The sequence below is a fragment of the Pinus tabuliformis genome, chromosome 7 (assembly GCF_031772625.1).
Source record: "Pinus tabuliformis cultivar Carrire ecotype Pingquan chromosome 7, CPIR1, whole genome shotgun sequence".
Classification (NCBI taxonomy): Eukaryota; Viridiplantae; Streptophyta; class Pinopsida; order Pinales; family Pinaceae; genus Pinus; species Pinus tabuliformis.
In genome coordinates, this window is record NC_142293.1 from 14,131,874 (window position 1) to 14,151,045 (window position 19,172).

A 19,172-nucleotide genomic window follows, 5' to 3' on the forward strand; every position below is an offset into this window, starting at 1 on the left:
ATATGTTCGTCCATCATGATGGAGAACAACTGATTTTTGAGAAAGAAAGCTCTGCTCTTGTCAGATGTCTCGTGCAGTTCTTTCAACTGTTGCCAGATCTCGGCAGCTGTCTTGCCAGAAGGAATCTGCGGTAACTGATCATCAGCTACAGAGAGCTTGAGAAGCATAACAGCCTCTCGATTTCGATCATCAAACTTATCTTGATCGGTACCAGCTGTACCTGGACGAAGCTCTTTGCCCAAAACAAGCTGATCAAGACGTCTGTATTCAAAAATGGTCAACATTCTTTGTTTCCAGATGTTATAATTGCTGCCATTAAAGCGTTGATTTCCTTCTAACATCAGATTGGTGAGTGAGGCCATTTGTACGTTTCCCAAAGACAATAAAGAAGTCTGGCACAAATTTCAATGTAGATGCCCGCTGATCTTGGTGCAATAAAGATAAACAAAGCAGAATTTGTTCTGCGAAGCAGGTTCAAGAAAATATATATATATAGCGCTTACCCGGCAAAATCTCCACAGAAATAATTTATAAAAAATGAGCGCGGGTGAAGGTCCTCTTCCTTCGGCTGGACAGACAAAGTCTCTGTTTCTCTATGCGAAACAACGCCTGCTCTGGCTTAATAATATAATACAGATTTAAAAAAATGCAGATTTGGCAGCACTTAGATACAGCTTTTCTCCGAATCGCGTATTTAACCAAGCATGAAAACGACCACACTGTTTCGATAACACTGTTTCGGAGCAGAAATGGCCACGTTTTTGTGATAAACAGCAGCACCCCCAGCTTGAGTGAAAACTCGCATAATAACTTGAACCAAAATTCAAGCACCGCTACCTCCTCTCCTACGACTTCGATTTGGATTGCTGTAGAGCCCCGACGTCGATTAATGGAGATCCCGTGGTCAACTGACTGAAATATAACCAGACTGTCAAGAACCGATAGCCTGAGCGAAGAAGTATTACGTCAGATTGCGTTAATATCTTTGCGTCTATATGCTGATTCACTGAGCCTTCGAGAAGGTCGAAATGACGCGGGTCACGCCGAGGGGACAGAGCTCTGTCACGGGCTGTGAGAAAAAAATTATTCGCTTGAGGAAGCCTCAAGAAACTAGTCACCTGATCTGACCAGCAGCTTAGAGACGACACACCGACGTGACCTCAGAGCTCGAGGCAGAACTTGCTATGTGGAGAAAAATCGTCCGCTGGAGGAATTTCAATTTTCTCTCGACGTCTGAGGTTGCAGTCACGATAGAACCTGTAGCTACTAGATGAGTGGGCGTTTGGACTATCTCATTCAATCAACAGCATCCACGCAGAGATTCGAACCAGTAAACGGACAGAGAGAAGAATATAAAAATAGCTTTCAGATCTCAGACCAATCAGAACATAGACAAGCTTTCTTTGCAAATGGAGATGCTAACCCTTGGAAAAAAATTTCGAATGTGGCCACGATAACAAAAAATCCAGACCCCTAAAGAGCAATTTCGAAATGAAACAAAATTTTTCAAACAGTGAAAAATTATTTCGAAAGAAACCTGTGCTCTGATACCATAAAACAGTGCGAAACACGCATGTAGATTTCAATGAAATTAATTAATCAATGAGCAAGCACAAGCTCAATAATAATACAGAGATATTTACAGAAAATAGAAACATCAAGTTTCTATTTAGATAATGGAAACAATCAGTTTCATCTAAGAAACTGCTAAAAGAATAAACATTAGCAACAACAAAAAGAATGAGCATTAAATACTTAAATACTAAATAGGATTATTCTAATAATTCTTGTTTTACTTTGTCATATACATTGGTTTGAGATTTTCACTATATTTTAAGGCTAAGTACTGCATACATTTACTGATTAAATTGTGGAATTTTGTCTCTATATAACATCTCTCAATGTATGGGCCATGTAATTTGAATGAAATTTCCTAGGGATGATTGTAACAACGAATTCATCTTGATAAGCTGTCTCCTTTTGCAAGTCGAAGTATAAAAGCTGTAAGGTTGCTTCCCTTTGCCCTAGAAGGCTAGCGAGGTAGTCTTAAGGCCTCCTTGACTAAGAAACAAAATCCTCATTCATATTTGTCATAGACTCCATTCTCCCAAGACTAAGGCATTGATCTACTAAGAGGTAGTCACCCAAAATCAATTCTTTTTCACCTTTTCCTAGGTCTGGCCAGGTTGGGTCACCTAGGGTATCATTTTCCCGACAAAATAGCCCTCCAAAAAGTTTGATCTCGTAGCCTCCCCTGTGTTGGTTTCTTCCTCAAGGTTGCCTCCAATTTTGAAGCCATTTCGACAATGGAGTTGTGAGAAAAGCCAAGCCCTAGCTCCGAGATCAAACTTTGCCCTGGTATCCTAAGGCTAGTGCCTCGTATTATCAAATCAACACCTTTAAGCGAAAATCCTTTCTTTGACCCTTTCCCCCTCCTTGTTTGGGTTAAGAATATTGTTGATTGCTAAACTCTTACCTCCTAACCTAGGCTGGGTCACTTGGTCCCGTGTGGTTCGATTCCTTTGGAAAGACAAGTCTTCAAGAACCATTCGGGATACCAATTTCAATAAGGATTTTAGGGATTCGAAAACTCTTTTGCAAGTCATATTCCCTAAACCTGACCCTCAAATCCTCCCCTCCTTCTCCTAGAAGACATTGTGTTGAAATTTCTAAGTATTACCCGTTAGAAATTTTATCTGTATTCTCTGGTTTATTTCTCCTACTTGTTAATTACAAACAAGTTATTTAAACATGTAAATATCGAAATAAACACAATACAGTCTCAACTACGGATCAACAACTGAAAGAAATAGCAAACACACAAGTGACAGTTACTTTTGGACAACTCGTTGCCGGAAAAACCCAACTTGGGAAAACCGGTGCAACAATTATGAGGGTTATTTTATTGTGCAATTGATCTGAGTACAACTAGGTGCCAAACTGGCTCACCCGATAGAGAAAATAATCTAGCAGTAATACCTCTTTATTCGGAAGCAGATATTCAGAAAATATACCCCTCGAAACCCTCTCCAGCACACTCTGAAGCTTAGCGTCAGCCCATAACCCCCTGTGTCAGCCCTCAAAGGCACTACTTAGCCTCTACGACCTTCTGTGTCACTCCTGCAGCCTCGACGCGGATGATGCAGGTCCTTCTGTCCTCTGCGCAATCTCTTCTGCCTTTGCGTGGCTCCCTCTGGCTCAGCGTCTGCCTCTCTCTGCTTTTGCGCTGGTCTCTCAGCACTATCTTTGCCTCTCTATCTCGTACTCACTGCTCCTCACTGCAAACTGATCACTGATTCGATTTCACTTAGCAAATCCCGCTCTAGAAAATCGAATGACTGATGAGTCTGGTGTATTCTCCAACTGACCCTCAAGCCTCATCTTATACTTTTCCTGTTGGTCCTTCAACGACCGAGATTACATCTCTAATCAATGCCTAAGATTATATTTGGCTTGATCCATGTCTTTTAGAACCTTCTAACCTAGTTTTATATTAATACCCATTAATATTTTATTTTTCCTAAGTTTAGACTTAGGAACTCCATTAAAAATATTAATTATTTTAATATATCCTAAACTGGGTAGAATCTGCCCCCACCATTTCTGGGTCTTAGAGATCTCATGTGCTTTAGCCTCTCCACCAATTTTCGTGGCTAGAGCACATCCGATGCTACCCCAAAGCAACACATTGTACCTTGCTTAGAAAGCAAACAAGCTTTATTCTTCAACCTCTTCTTGAAATGGATTATTTGGGTCGCTCTATATCCACTTGTTGATTTATCCTTCATTTCACTCCATATATACCAGGTCTCCTCCCATTGGTGAAAGTTCGTAAATAGTAGGGAGCCTTAGCTGAGGTGACAGTGGGCTATCTCCATTTGTTGCCCTTGGTCTAGGATTTGCCCCTTTAAGGATCGCCTTTAGGTCCCCTGCTAGTTTGAGTGATAACATTACCGAATTGGCCGTATCGGTGACCAACTCGGCCGGCTTGGTAACAGACTAGCCGCCGAACTGGATAATTGACCTATTCAATTTGGGCACGAGCATGGCTCAATCAACCAGGTCGAGTTCGAGTTAGACCATCCTAGTTTTAAAACATTGGTGTCAACTGCTACATCTGTCATCATACTGTCAAGTTGTTATATAAAAAATTTAGTATTTTGTAAAATTATTAGTTACTTAGGGCATAGGGCATGATCAAAGATCATGCCCATTCACCAAGAGGCATGTAGGGCTGTATTTAGGCTCGAGCCTCTCACTTTGTAAATCATCCTATTCCATCTGGTATCAGAGTAGGACGATCTCTGGAGTGCTTCTCGGATGCCCAAACGCTGTTTTGCTATTTCCGATTCTTCAGCCACCCATTCTTTTGCCCTCACCCTTCCCTGTCTCCGCCATCCCTCTGTTGTTGGTCGACCGTCCTCTGCGTTGTACCATTTTCGTTCTTTTGCGCTAACGACCGACCACTTGTGACCCCGAATCGCTAGCTCTCCACCGACCATTCACCGACTTCTGCCCTTTGCCTTCTGCTCTGTGATTTCGTCCCTCTGCCTTTGACATCGATCGTTGTTTGATCCATCTGCGTATCACATCTCTGCCATTGATCCCTTGTCAACTGTGCCTCTGCCACTTGACTGTGCTCTCTGACACCGTTGACCTCTGTGTTCATTCGACCTTCAATTTCTTTTTGGCTCCACAGAATAATCTATACATATATTAATTACGATATAGTTTTATTATTAATTGTTATATGATTTATAATTATATAATAATTAATATTTCAATAATAATAATAATAATAATATATATATATATATATTAATTAGTATTTAATTATAAATAAAGTGATATATATATGTATGTATATACTCCGCCGCATACTAGATCAATCGCTGCATCAATGTCAATGGCTGATTTCAATAAAAAAGATGATAGAACTTGAGGCTAAGGTGACCAAAATGGCGACAAAATCGAGACACTGTAGGACACAACAAATGGAATAAAGGGTCAGCTTGAGGAGAACAAGGATGAATTTAAAAAGGATTAGGCAGACCTTTCAGTTAAGGTGGATCAAGCTATGGTGATGTTGGGTTGTATTTGTACCAGCCTGAAGATTACACCCGATCAAATGCTCCAGAATAATGAGGCTACTCAACATCTCAATTCTCCAGATTCATTAAAATCATCAGACGCACACGAGAAACCCGAATCTCCAAAGACATCTTCGATGCTTAATCAAGAAAATAGTAACACGAACTTTCAAAATAAGAAGCTCTAGAATCCATTCACCAATATGTCGTTTTCAAATCAATACCCCTTTTTCGCTCCACCATTAGTGACATATCAATGAAGAGCAAAAATCGAGCTACCCAAATTCGACGGTAACGAAAAATGCAGCGTTGCTTGGCTCAATAAAGCAGAAGAATATTTCGAGATTTACGATATTGACAATGATGACGAAAAGATCAGGGATGCTTCTATGAAAATGGAAGGCAAAGCATATAATCGGTATATGTGGTGGAAGAAGACGACACTTGCTATCAGTTGGAGGAAATTTAAAGATGCGTTCTTTAAAAGGTTCCAAGGTGTCAAGGAAGAAGAGCTCTTCTCAACACTCACCAAATTATGACAAAAAGGAGATGTGGATGAATACACTCGAGAATGGGAGACTTTAGCAACACGAGTACTTGGATTATCAGAAACTTGTCTAATCCAATCATACACCTCCAGAGTCTAGACTTAAAACCCATCTACGAGCAAAACTTGAGCTTCATGACATTACGTCAATAGAATTAGCAAGACAAAAAACAAAAGCTGCTGAAAATAAATTTGAAAAAATGCCGTAGCCAAAGGTTGAAAAGGTATATTCGAGACGAAGATTTCCCCAATTTGCGAATATGGATAACACAAAATATGTTCCACCACATCTTTGTGAAGTAGAAAAATCTAACGTGGAAATGCAAAGGATGAAAGAGGGCAAATGCAAATGCTGTGGTGAAGTGGGACCCTAAACATAGGTGTGCTAAAAGAAAAGAGTCCAAGAATCTGTATAATTGTGAAGCAACTAATGATTCAGACAGTGATGAATCATACGTAGAAGAAATCGAAGATGCCCCAGAATTCTGTCCAGAACTAGACAACGAAAGCGTTCTGCAAGTGTCACTATCGGCTATGACGGGTATATCACAACCCTAGACATTAAAATTAAAAGGACATATCAAGAAGAACAATGTAATGGTTCTCATCGACATCGGTAGCACCCACAATTTTTTGGACTAAACCATGGCGAAGAGACTCAACATTGTCACATTTCCCATGCTCAACCTAAAGGTGATGGTAACCGATGGTAAGAAGATTGAAAGGGTAGGGAAATTGCATAAAGTCAAATTGCAGATTCAAGACGTTAATTTGGAATCTCTGTTCTACACTGTACCATTAGGAGGAGTAGATGTGGTCTTAGGTATCCAATGGTTACAAACCCTCGGTATTTACTCTGCCAACCATTAAAAGCAGTGTATAAAATTTAAATGCGAAGGGCATAAGTACCAGTGTTGCACTGATCGCCACAAAATCGCGATAAAATCGTTTTATGGTGATTTAAAAAAAAAAGATAAAATCGAGCGATAAAATTGAGTTTTTTTAAAGCCGATTTTTATGAAAAAATCGTGGTTTTTTTTTTTGTAATTTCTATGAGGAGGAGGTGACCCAAGCTACCCCTGTCACCAGTAGAGGACGTGGTCTACTTCCTATAGCTCCTAGTTCTTCAGCTTCTAGAGCACAACAGAGTCTACTGCCAACTCCACCGACATCTACATCTAGAGGGGCAAAAGAAATCAGTAGTATTAGACTTTAGTTATTTGGTTCTTTTCATTGTATATGACATTATGACTCATGATATGAGATACATTATTATATTTTTTATTGATATTTTGAGGTTGAGTTGGGAGTCATAAGTCAGGACTTACTATTTAGGACATGATTCACTGTTATGTGTGATGTGGCACTAGAAATGATATTAAACATCTTATATACTAGTTCTTTTATCATATTTATGTGTCAATGTATTTATTTTATGTTGTAGATGCTTTAGATATTAAAAAAATTGCAAAAAAATGAATATTTTTGTATGTTACGATATATATATATATATATATATATATATATATATATTTATTTTTATTTTTTTTCTGATTTTTACGATTTTTTTCCCTGCGCCGATAATATCTTGATAACGATTAGTGCAACATTGATAAATACATGTTATATGGATTCCAGGCACCTAAGAATCAAATCGTATCATCATCCCAAATGATGAAAATGATTCGAAGAGGAGCACCAACCTATGTAGTACAATGTCACTAATTAGAAATGTTAACTTCAAAATTGATCGGCGAAGAAGCACCAGAAGTACAAGAGCTAATTCAGAAGCACGAAAAGTATTCCAAGACCTGCCCATGAAAATGTCTCCTATTAGAGAAATTGAGCATACAATAGAAGTCAAAGTAGGATCAAACCCCATCAACATAAAACCGTATCGATATCCACATCATCAAAAAATGGAAATTGAAAGATTAATCCAAGATCATTTAAAGTGTGGAATCATCTCAAAAAGTAAAAGTTCGCATGCTGCTCTGGTTGTATTGGTGCAGAAGAAAGATGGATCGTTCAGGTTATGCATTGATTATCGAGGACTAAACAAAATAACAATTAAAAACAAGTTCCCAATTCCCTTCATTGATGAAAAGCTGGACGAACTACATGGCGCTAAATACTTCTCAAAACTGGACTTAAGTTCAGGGTATTATCAAAATAGAATAAGTTTGGAAGACATACCAAAAACTGCGTTCCGAACACATGAAGGTCACTACGAATTTAAAGTAATGCTTTTTGGATTAACTAATGCACCAACTACATTCCAAGCCACAATGAATGGGTTATTCTGTCCATATCTAAGGAAGTTCGTGTTAGTGTTTTTTGATGACATTTTAATTTACAGTAAAACTTGGAAGGAGCACCTACAACATTTGGAGAAAGTTCTTACACTATTGGAAGAGCATCAGTTCTATGCCAAGAAGTCCAAATGTACCTTTGGGAAGGAAGAAGTAGAATATCTCAGACATATAATATCCAAAGAAGGAGTTAAAGTAGATCCTAACAAGATCAAGGCTATAAGGGAGTGGCCCAAACCAGCTAATATCTCCAAGCTAAGAGGATTCTTAGGGTTGACCGGATATTATCGAAGATTTATTAAAAACTACGCCCATATAACCACACCCCTATCAAACCTTCTAAAGAAGAACTCATTTCGATGGAATGATGAAGCAGGAAAGTGTTTTGAAGATTTGAAGGAAGTTATGTCTAATGCCCCTGTATTAGCAACTCCAGACTTCTCAAAACCATTTGTAATTGAATGTGATGCTTCGGGTTTTGGCATAGGAGCAGTACTAATGCAGGATGGTCATCCAATCACGTTCGAAAGCAGAAAGCTCAATAAGCACGAACATCTCAAGTCTACATACAACAAGGAAATGCTTGCTATTATGCACACATTAGCCAAATGGAGACAATATCTCTTGGGAAGTAAGTTCTTAATACGAACAGATCATAATAGTCTTCAACATCTTCTCCAGTAGAAAACGCTATCTATAGAACAACAAAAATGGATAGAAAAAATCGCTACCTTTGACATGGATATATTACACAAGAAAGGGAAAGATAATGTAGTAGCTGATGCCTTGTCGAGGAGAGACGAAGAACCATTGTTACTCGCAGTGTCAGTGGTTATTCCTGAATGGCTTAATGAGATTCGAAGTGAATACGCAAAAAATCCAGAAACAAGTGCTATAATCAATAATCTTCCTCAAAATTCAAAATTTGAATGGAAGAACGATATTCTATGGTACAAGGGAAGAATTTATCTGAATGCAGATTCCAAATTTAAAGCCAAGGTTCTCAAAGAGTCGCATGATTCACTGTCAGCCAGACATGTAGGATACTTTAAGACCTACTACAACGCACGCCAATCATTCTTTTGGAAGGGAATGAGCAATGATATTCAAAAATATGTAGCTGAATGCGATAAATGCCAGAGAAATAAAAATGAAAATATTATGACACCCGGATTACTTCATCCCTTAAACATTCTAAATCAGAAATGGGAGGAAATATCAATGGACTTTATTGAATGTTTACTTGTGTATGTTGGTAAGGCTAAAATTCTTGTAGTAGTCGACAGAGTCACCAAGTATGCTCACTTTATTGCGATGAGGAAATCAGATTCAGCAAAACACATCGCTGAAATATTTTGCAAAAATGTTTACTTGGGTTATTTTTGGAAGGAATTTTTCAATCATATAAGAACCTACCTCAACATGAGTTCCACTTACCACCCTCAAACATATGACCAAACCGAGGTTGTCAATAAATGTGTGGAAGCCTACCTGCGTTGTTATGCCACAGGGAAACAAAACAAGTGGGCCCAGTGGTTACATCTCGCCGAATGGTGGTACAATTCCACTTGGGACACATTAGCGGAAATTTCAAGCTTTGTACGGTTATGAACCTCCGAAATGGAAGGACTTTGCTATCATCGAGACGAAGCTGCTAGCTGTTAAAAACCAGTTAGAGGAAACCCAAAAAGTCATCCAAACTCTAAAAGAAAATTTGAATAATGCAAGGAATCGTATGAAACAACAAGCTGACCAAAATAGAACGGAGAGAGAATTTGAAGTTGGGGATTGGGTATTTGTCAAGCTCCAACAATACAGATCGCTGTTCTTAAAACAAAAAGGAAAAAATAAATTGGCACCAAAGTTCTATGGACCATACTAGATCAACAAAAAGATTAGCCGAGCTGCATATAGTTTAAGCCTTCTAGATAAAAGTTGTGTCCACAACGTCTTCCATGTATCCTGCCTTAAAAGGGCACTTGGTGATCATCAATCAGCACAAACAACGTTTCCATCGTTAGATGATGAAGGAAAGGTCATTTTAGAACTAGAAGGTATCATATCCATGTGGGAAAAAAAGCTCCAATCACGAGTAATCAAAGAATACTTGATCAAGTGGAAGGACTTAACAGAAGAAGAAGCTTCTTGGGAGACTGAAGCATTTCGTCAACAACATCCATCGTTACGTATGCTTTGAGGACAAACCATCTTTTTGGGAGGAAGGCGATGTTATATAAAAAATTAGTATTCTATAAAATTATTAGTTAATTAGGGCATAGGGCATGATCAAATATCATGTCCATTTACCAAGAGGCACGTAGGGCTGTATTTAAGCCCGAGCCTCTCACTTTGTAAATCATCCTACATTCATTAATATATATATATATATATCTTATGATACATTTCTGAGTTATTCTACTCCACAAGTCAAAGTCACTGCCATGTCTAGGATATTGCTATCAAATATCAAGGTTGCTGGTGTCATCATCAAGGTCACTGCTGTATGCTATGCAACCTAAATATGACATCCATTTCAACAAAAGGAGTCTTACAATCTAGAATACTGTATTAAAGGTTCTGTCGACGTAGTTCTATAGGACTCACTTCTATATACCACAATTTTAGTTCGCTGCTCAAATTGTCCTAGCTTGACAATTTTAGTCACTGCTCAAATCCTTCAGTCAATACAATTGCTGTACAACACAAGGTTTCTTGATGCTGTCAATCAAATAATTGTTCTGATCAAGAATGCCACCAGATTCCTTCAATCTCATACAGTGATTAATGCACCAAACATAGGTGTACCAGCTGCAACGACTTATATCATTTTACTGATGCTGTCATGTCAAAATCAATGTGATACAATTAAGTCACCTTTAAGCAGAATCTCATTGCAATTTCTATACAAGGTTGTCTGTCCTATCATTACTCATTCTGACTAAAATAACTTTAGTGCTCATTGTTAACACCTGGACCACAATCTGTAAGTATGATGTAGTTTTGTAGAACAAATCTTCCACAGTAGCCTCAAGAAAGGATGCAGATTGGTGCTGGACTGTTTGTCTTGGATAAGCTTAAACTGTGCATACAGAATTCACTCATACCAAGGGATAGTTGAAAGCTTAGACATTGCCAAGTCACAGAAGCTGCCTCAGATTTGTAAGTTCAGATCTTTGTATTTTTTTGCAACAACTCTCCGGATTTACCCTCAGAATTATGCCAAGACGTTAACCTTAAAAATGTGCCAAGCATTCTCACAAATCTAGCTTCCAAATGCCCTTAAGAGGATTCAAAATAAACCTATCGTTTGTGCCCTAGTGGGTGTCTGGTTAGGGCATCACTGTTCAGCATTAAATTCTTGGATTAGCTTCAGGAATTAGGCTCCAAATGCTTGCTTCATCCACAGACCAGTCAATTACCTTTTACCAAAATTTTGTTTGAGCATTGGAGCTCAATGTGCACAGATTTATGCCTTCAGTCACTGAGATAAACCAGCGTATGTGCTCAGAAAAGGGAATCTGAACGACTAGCTAAAAACAAAGATCTCAAATAAGTGTCGTTGTGACCCACAAATTACTTCAGCGAAGATGCCATAGTTAAGTGCATTTTATTCCAGTGTTTGGTGTAATGCATGAGACCTCAGTTCATAAGATGCTTTAAGAGCTGCCCGCAGGAGAAATTAACATCAAGATACTTGGGAACTGGCTGCAAGAAAAATGTTATCAATTAGAGAAGCCTCAGGCCAGGATAGAGACCATACAAATTCAACTTTTGAATCTCAAGTGTTGCAGAAACAAATTTCGGATCTGAGAAAAAACAGTGCCAAAATTAGCCTTTGGTATGAAAAAATTCTCTAGTTCCTCGAATCATGAAACTACTTTAAGAGTTATAATTGACTTCTAACTCTCTTGTCATTATTAACCACTCACGTTCTTTTTCATTTGAGAGCATTTACAAAATATCTCACATCATCTAATCAATTCCTATCCTACTGTAACAAATAAAATATATAAATAATATAAATATAATGTAAAAAATAATAATCATAAATAATAGTTAGTTAAGCTAGTAATTAGGTTGAAGAGGCATGTCTAATAGGACATGACTCTACATGAAGAGACACTTGCTTGGTATATAAGCAAGCCTATCATTCTCATTTGTAAATCATTCATTCTATTCTTATTTATTTTAATATAATATTTATATCCTTAATGGATATCTATATATTCCATGTTTTCTGGAGTAATTAATTTTTAGAAGGAACTTTGTTCGCTTCATTTGGTATCAGAGCAGTTCGGTCCTCTAGGTTGTTTGACCTATGCAGAAAGCTCCTTCTCCGATCCTTTGTTCGCTTCATTTGGTATCAGAGCAGTTCGGTCCTCTAGGTTGTTTGACTTGTGCAGAAAGCTCGTTCTCCGATCCTTTGTTTGCTTCATCTGGTATCAGAGTAGTTCGGTCCTCTAGGTTGTTTGACCTGTGCAGAAAGCTCTTGTTCTCCGATCCGAGTCTTTGACTATTGAAATTCGTTAACCTTGTTGCCATAATAATTGAAGCATTTTGCTCAATATTTGGGAGTTTCTCCTTTTCTCCGTTTTTCTAGGCCTTTGGCCATATAAAAAAAATATAACCAAAAAAGAAAAAAATATATACAAGTAAGTAAATTAAAAAAAGAAGAAGAAAAAAAAGTAAAAGAAAAAACAAAACAAATACAAAATCTCATACCAAGTATATTTAAAACTTTTTACGTGGAGAAGCCCGTGGTTTTAAAAACAACCCATGGTAATTGCCCATGGTATTTTAAAAAGTTAAAAGAAACAAAAAAAACAAAAAACAACCCATGGTAATTGCCCATGGTATTTTAAAAGGTTAAAAAAAAAGAAAAACAAAAAACAAAAGGAACACGGTTTACTTTTTACGTGGAGAACATTTTAACAGAGGTTTTAAAAACAACCCATGGTAATAGCCCATGGTATTTTAAAAGTTAAAGAAAAAACAAGGATACAAAAGCTCTTACGTGAAAGGTAAATATTACTTTTTACACGAGGTTTTTAAAACAACCCATGGTAATAGCCCATGGTACTTTAAAAGTAAAAAATATTTTGATAACATTGGAGAAAAAAGGTGTGATGTAAATAATTTTGATTGTTCAAATCTAAAGATTGTGACCGTACCAAGAGTCACGTCATTATTATAATTATAAAAAAGGATACTATATAAGCCTTACATAGTTATATATAAAAGGAAAAGTGGGTTTCAAAAAAGTATATATAAATTTTATCTAATTATAATTTTATAATATATATAAATTAAAATTATATAATATATATAATTTATAATTATATATATTAAAAAAATTATTATTATATAAAATTTTTATTAAAAGAGTGAACAAAAGAAGAAGAAGAAGAGAATATTTGAAATATATATAAATATATATATTAATATTAGATTTTTAAAAGAGAGAAGTAAATTTAAAAAAAAAGAAAAAAAGAAAAAAATATGGAATCCCTGAGTTGGGAACAAAAACAATCAATCGCAAGAGATATAGAACAATTAATTACAAGAATGGAGCGACGGGTTGAGGAGAGAAAGAGAATGAATTCCTTCTTCGATTCTCTATATCCATCATCACTTCCATAGAATGATGTTATCCAATGTATCGAGAAAGTGCAGTTAAAAGATCAAGAGAATGACAAAATAGCCAAAATTCAACAAAGCAAGGAAGTGTTAGAATGCGAACATAAAAATCTTGTGGATATACATTACAAAGAAATAATGGAAAAGGATGAAGAAATTTCTCGTCTCAAGGACCACGTCGAAAAATTACTGGCACAAGTGAAGAAGACTAAAGTCTCAAACAAAGAACTCAAGCAGCATTTATCAGAACAAGAAGAGGAAAATTTGCGTTTAAAGAACATTAATAAAAATTTATTAGAACAAATTAGAGATCTAAAAGATGAAAAACTTAAAATTCAAAACATTTAAAATAAGGTTGATGAATCAAAAAACAAAGAACTTTTACGTTTGAGAAACCATAAACAAAGTCTGCTAAATCAAACTAAGAAACTTAAGGAGGATAAGAAAGCATTAAAAGATAAGCTGGAACAAGTCACTCAAGTAGAAGTATCAGAATCTCCAGTTGCAACCGTTCAAGTTGAAAATAAGGGAACGAATACCGACCCCGTGAATATGACAACTCAAGAAGACAAGTCAGTTGAAGAAATGACACACGTAGATGTTGCAGTTCAGATAATAGACATCCCAAGTGAATGTTCCATAACCAATTCAACAACATCTTCGCCAAAAGAAAATCTAAAAACTTTATATCGACATCCGAATCATGAGAGTAGACAACTCAACCATGCTACGTATCAGGACCATTCAGACCAGAAACAACAAATTGATGTTCCAGATAATAGTGATGTAACCTCAATCTCGTCTTATGCTAACAAGTCGTTACAAAATTCCAGTGATCAGAATATTACACAGAAGATTAATCTAGGATGGTTTGATCCCTTCTCAGTGCGACAATTCTGTTTGTCTCTAAGAAGATCATATCAGCTTGTATTGACGAAGATGACTGTTCCAAGATAGAGAGACGCTTGAAGCCGAAAAAGAGATCAAGCCTTTTGTCATCAACAAGCTTTGAGGACAAAGCTTTTTGAGGAAGGAGGCAATGTAACGAATAAAATATATAAATAATACAAATATAATGTAAAAGATAATAATCATAAATAATAGTTAGTTAAGCTAGTAATTAGGTTGAAGAGGGATGTCTAATAGGACATGACTCTTCATGAAGAGACGCTTGGTATAGAAGCAAGCCTCTCATTCTCATTTGTAAATCATTCATTCTATTATTATTCATTTTAATATAATATTTATATCCTTAATGGATATCTATATATTCCATGTTTTCTGGATTAATTAATTTTTAGAAGGAACTTTGTTCGCTTCACCTACTCACTCAAATGCCTAAATATTTCATTAATTCAATACTTAGGAATCCAACTTCCTTAAAACACATGACCCCCTATGTCTACTAAAATACAATGATTTTCTTTTGGGTTGAATGCTCCTGCATCAGACCCTCAATTCTTCTAATCATTAATAATGTGATGCCACACCATCCAACCAACAAGAGGATGCCACATCATTCATCCAACCTTAGGATGCCACCTCTTCGCCCTTTGTGGTTCTTGACCTCAATTAGGGTGTACCAACTTTGATTGAGCATATCTCACAAACCGTGAATGCCCACGTGGCGCTCCACATATCAACAAAATCAACATGAAGAGGAGAATCTACTAGTGAGGGTTTCCAACACAAAGTCTATGATTTGCTACTTCAAAAACTTCAATGACTTCGAGGAGTACTCATCATCCAAGGAGCCCAAACCCTAAAGCTACGGTTTCATCAAGCTATACAATCTATCAACGACATCCATGACCCCAGATCATCGTCATATGAAACTGCATCATCATCAACCGCACCAAAGGATCCAAACCCTAGGGTTAGGGTTTCATCCCATCAATTAGGATTTCTGATCCAACTAGGGTTTCATGGTTAAGCTACATCATCTTGTGAACCCATCACATCAATGGCCTCCAAACTTGGACATCCATGATGACATTTGCATTCGGCACCAACTTGTATCTGCTGCATTTGCACTTGCTTTGACATCAATGACAACATACTCAACAATTGCAGCTAGTACACAAGGTGTTGGAGCATCCGTTAGGTTGGAGCCTAAGATCTAGTGTGTTGGAGCAGCCTCCTAGTTGTAGTAGGTAAATAGGGTGTTGGAGCAACCTACAGGATGGAGCATGTAAATCAGGGGGTTAGAGTTGAAAACTTGATGTAATTATTTTTGAAAGATGAGGTTTTTGACCTGGAGGGCGTTTTCCACCTAAAAAACTGTATATTCTTTTATTACTGCACATTGTTGAATGGTGTTGTTTACTGTTTATGTTTATGGAATGCTAAAGATAATTAATGCTCTGAAATATTAAAAATACTAATTGATAAGAAAAACTGATTCAACTCCCTCTCAATATTTCCAACATTAACTCGGCATAACCAACACTCAAATGCAACCACACTAAATGAGGCAACTCGGCCTCCAGATCCGTGATCATAGACTGACAGCTAGTTCAACTTCCAGTAATGAGACCAACTTGGCCTCCGTGTGGGCCTTTGACCCATCACTTAATGGATCCTTGAGCTTTGTCACTACACTCAAGTGTTTAAGAGGCTGGAAACAAGTTTCCGGCATGTTCCCAATTTATTAATTAGTAATTACCCTAATTTTTATGTCTTTTTCTCACTTTTATGAGTAAAAGTGATTTTTCATGAGGGAAAATTAATATTTTCCACCCCAAAGTGGGTACTAGGATAATATTGGTACTCTAGAGCATGAAAATCGAGTACTCACATGCCATACAAGTCTTCCTAGTGCCAATTTTTTATTTGTTACATAAAAATTAATTAAAAATTCCTGTCCTGCACGAAAATTTTAATTATTAAAATATCCTATAAAGACCTAATGCAATTCCATGAGACTCAAGATAATGCCTAGCATGGTCATATACATTGTCCCTAGACTTGGAAAACACATTCAAGGCTAAGTTGTTAAAACTTAAGACACACTCCAATTTTGGAGGTTGTGTGAAAAAAACCCAATTAATTATTTACTACTGAAAGACAAAAATAATTAATTAAGTGAAAAAAACACTCTGGATCAACTTCCTTAGTAACCAGTTCTCAAGGGTCTAAGTCTTTTATATAAGTTTGTCATGCTAGTGATTTTATACAACTCCTGTTTGGGTGTACAGAATTTGCATGAAGAAAGAAGAGAGAAGATAGAAGAATAGAGAGAGAGAAAGGGGCAAAGTTACCCTGCTGGACTTCTGAACTTGAAAAATTTTACTGGCACCTTATCCATAGTGTAATAGAGTCCTCCTTATTCTGCTTAGTACAACTGAGCAGGTAACAGTACGTATGCAGTTGTTGGGTGAAGGTTATCTACTTATCAAGAATGCTAGTTAGAAGCTCAAGCTTTCATTTCTATTTTGGTGCCAAGGAATAGTATATGAAGCACCCTTGTATATACCCTTCCACCTTTATTTTCTGTTTCCTAAATACTCTTAATAATAAGACACATTTATCAAGAAGCAAAAAAAATAAAATGAAAAAAGGTTTTTTTTTTTTCATCGATATTAGTTCTCAACTGCTAGAACAAATAAATCTGCATGTTAGAAAATTGTCTTAAGAGCTGAAAGTCTTCATTATGCTTAAGCAATTTGATATCTTATAGAGGCAGTTGTCTTGAATATTTTGTCATGTAGGTCATTTTAATAATTTTGGCAGCGTACATAAGAATCCTAATTTGGTGCTGGATTTTCTGACAACCTAACATGATGTTCTGTGCTTCATGTCTGCAGTACTGCTGTTAGTTTTTACGTTCTTCTCCGCGCTGTGGATCATTTTGCAACATCATACAATAGATATCCTGGAGTCTTTGATGAGTATGTTCTCAAAGTCATGAACTATAATACATTTTTTGTTTTTCCTTGTTCCTTTGAACCTTCTATTGGACATATAGTTAGCACAGAAGGTTTGTGAAACACGCATAATAGTTTGTTCACTAAAGCTCAGTTTTATTATTCACCCAAAAAATTGAACTAATTGCTTTTGTCTTGATTCCCATTTGTAATGAAGTTGCCAGAATATAGCCAATAGTGAAAGTGAATACTACTCTGCATACATGATGATAGTTATAAATGTTCTAATGTAAAATATTGGCCACTGACTAATGTCACTGTCATTACACTGCTTGATGTTTCACTTTCTTGCTAAGACTCTGGAAGTATGTCAGGGAGCTGGATGAGGATGTTTCACGATTAAAAACTATTGGTGTTGGACTCTTAAATGACATGGGGTGTGTTGGGGCTAACTTATCGGAGGACCTTATTAGTGAAATGTGCCGTTTTGGAGCTTCAGAGTTGCATTGTGTTGCAGCTTTTGTTGGTGGTATCGCATCACAGGAAGCTATCAAGGTCATTCAGATTGTTTCCCCATTTTCTCAATATTGTAAGATGGCTTATGAGGTCTAAATTCTAAGTTGCATGACTGAATTTCTGATTATTATGTTGCTTATTGTTGTGCAGCTTATTACAAAGCAGTTCGTTCCTATTTCTGGGACATTCATATTTAATGGAATTGATCACAAGTCACAGCTGCTTGCACTATAAACAAACTCATCAAATCCTTTTACATATACTATTTCATAAAGATGACTTTGGAATTGCAGAGTACAAAGTTTTTCAGTGATACTTTGTACACTGGAGGCATTCTGCAGTACCTTGCTATCCTTTATGCCACATGTAAAATGTATTGAAGGTACCGTGAGTTGTAGAGGTTGTGCCCAAAGCTCATAAGCTTGAAAAGTCTTCTTATGGTAGAGATTAAAGCTGGTTGTGAGTTGTAAGGTTGTATGCCTCTATCAGTTTGTGTAATCTCTCTAAATGATAACTTTCTGCTGCAATTGTGGTAGATGCTACATAAGCAAGATGATGCATCTGCTTCATGTTATGTTCTTCAGCCTCCAGGCTTTCTCTGTCCTCTTGCAATGTTGTAAATCGTACCAGACTTAGCTAATTATATATTCTGAGGCTACACCAATTGTAATTTGGTGGCATGTTATTTTTCTAAGAATATTAAAGCCATCAAAACTTTACCATGACATCAGTGGTTTGGTTAAGAAGCACTTATTGCTAGAAATTTAATTGCATTATTAAGCTGGTATTAAAACTAATAACTTTTCTCTCTGAAATACCAACTATGGATCTCGAGCATCAGAGCATATAGATAGTTCAAGGAGTGCTTATACGTTGCAACTTCTTTTTGGGAAAACACCAGGAAGCACAAAATGAAGCAGTGCATGTTAATTTTGAAACAAGGGCAAAAATAAGAAACTAACAAATAGTGAACTAAGTTAAAGAAGTTGAAGATTAAAGAACAGTCAAAGTACTGGGCCTCGAAACAGAATTTTGAGATCGAAGTTTCAATATAATATCATTGCTTTTGCCTTATTGTAAAGTCCAAATTCCCCAGTATAATTGGTCAAATCATTGAGTGGAGAGGGTTCTTTTTCTTACAAAGGGATCTCTTACATTAATGTGGTGTCTGGCAAGGTCATGACCTTAAAATTAGATTATTATT

The 19,172-nt window shown here is 36.7% G+C and overlaps 1 protein-coding gene across 4 annotated transcripts in view; it reads left to right on the top strand.

Annotated features, from left to right (window-relative positions):
• The window catches only part of LOC149244898 (NEDD8-activating enzyme E1 regulatory subunit AXR1-like), a 303,335-nt gene extending 284,640 nt beyond the window's left edge, over window positions 1–18,695 (top strand). For 3 of the 4 annotated variants that reach the window (XM_089457594.1, XM_089457593.1, XM_089457592.1), the window contains 3 exons: window positions 17,393–17,476; window positions 17,809–18,007; window positions 18,119–18,695. In XM_089457594.1, coding sequence (XP_089313720.1) covers window positions 17,393–17,476; window positions 17,809–18,007; window positions 18,119–18,202 — 367 coding nt within the window. In that variant the 3' untranslated portion in view covers window positions 18,203–18,695. The remainder of the gene's footprint in view (window positions 1–17,392; window positions 17,477–17,808; window positions 18,008–18,118) is intronic. The other variant, XM_089457595.1, reaches the window with a different exon arrangement.
• Window positions 18,696–19,172: the final 477 nt, after the last annotated feature.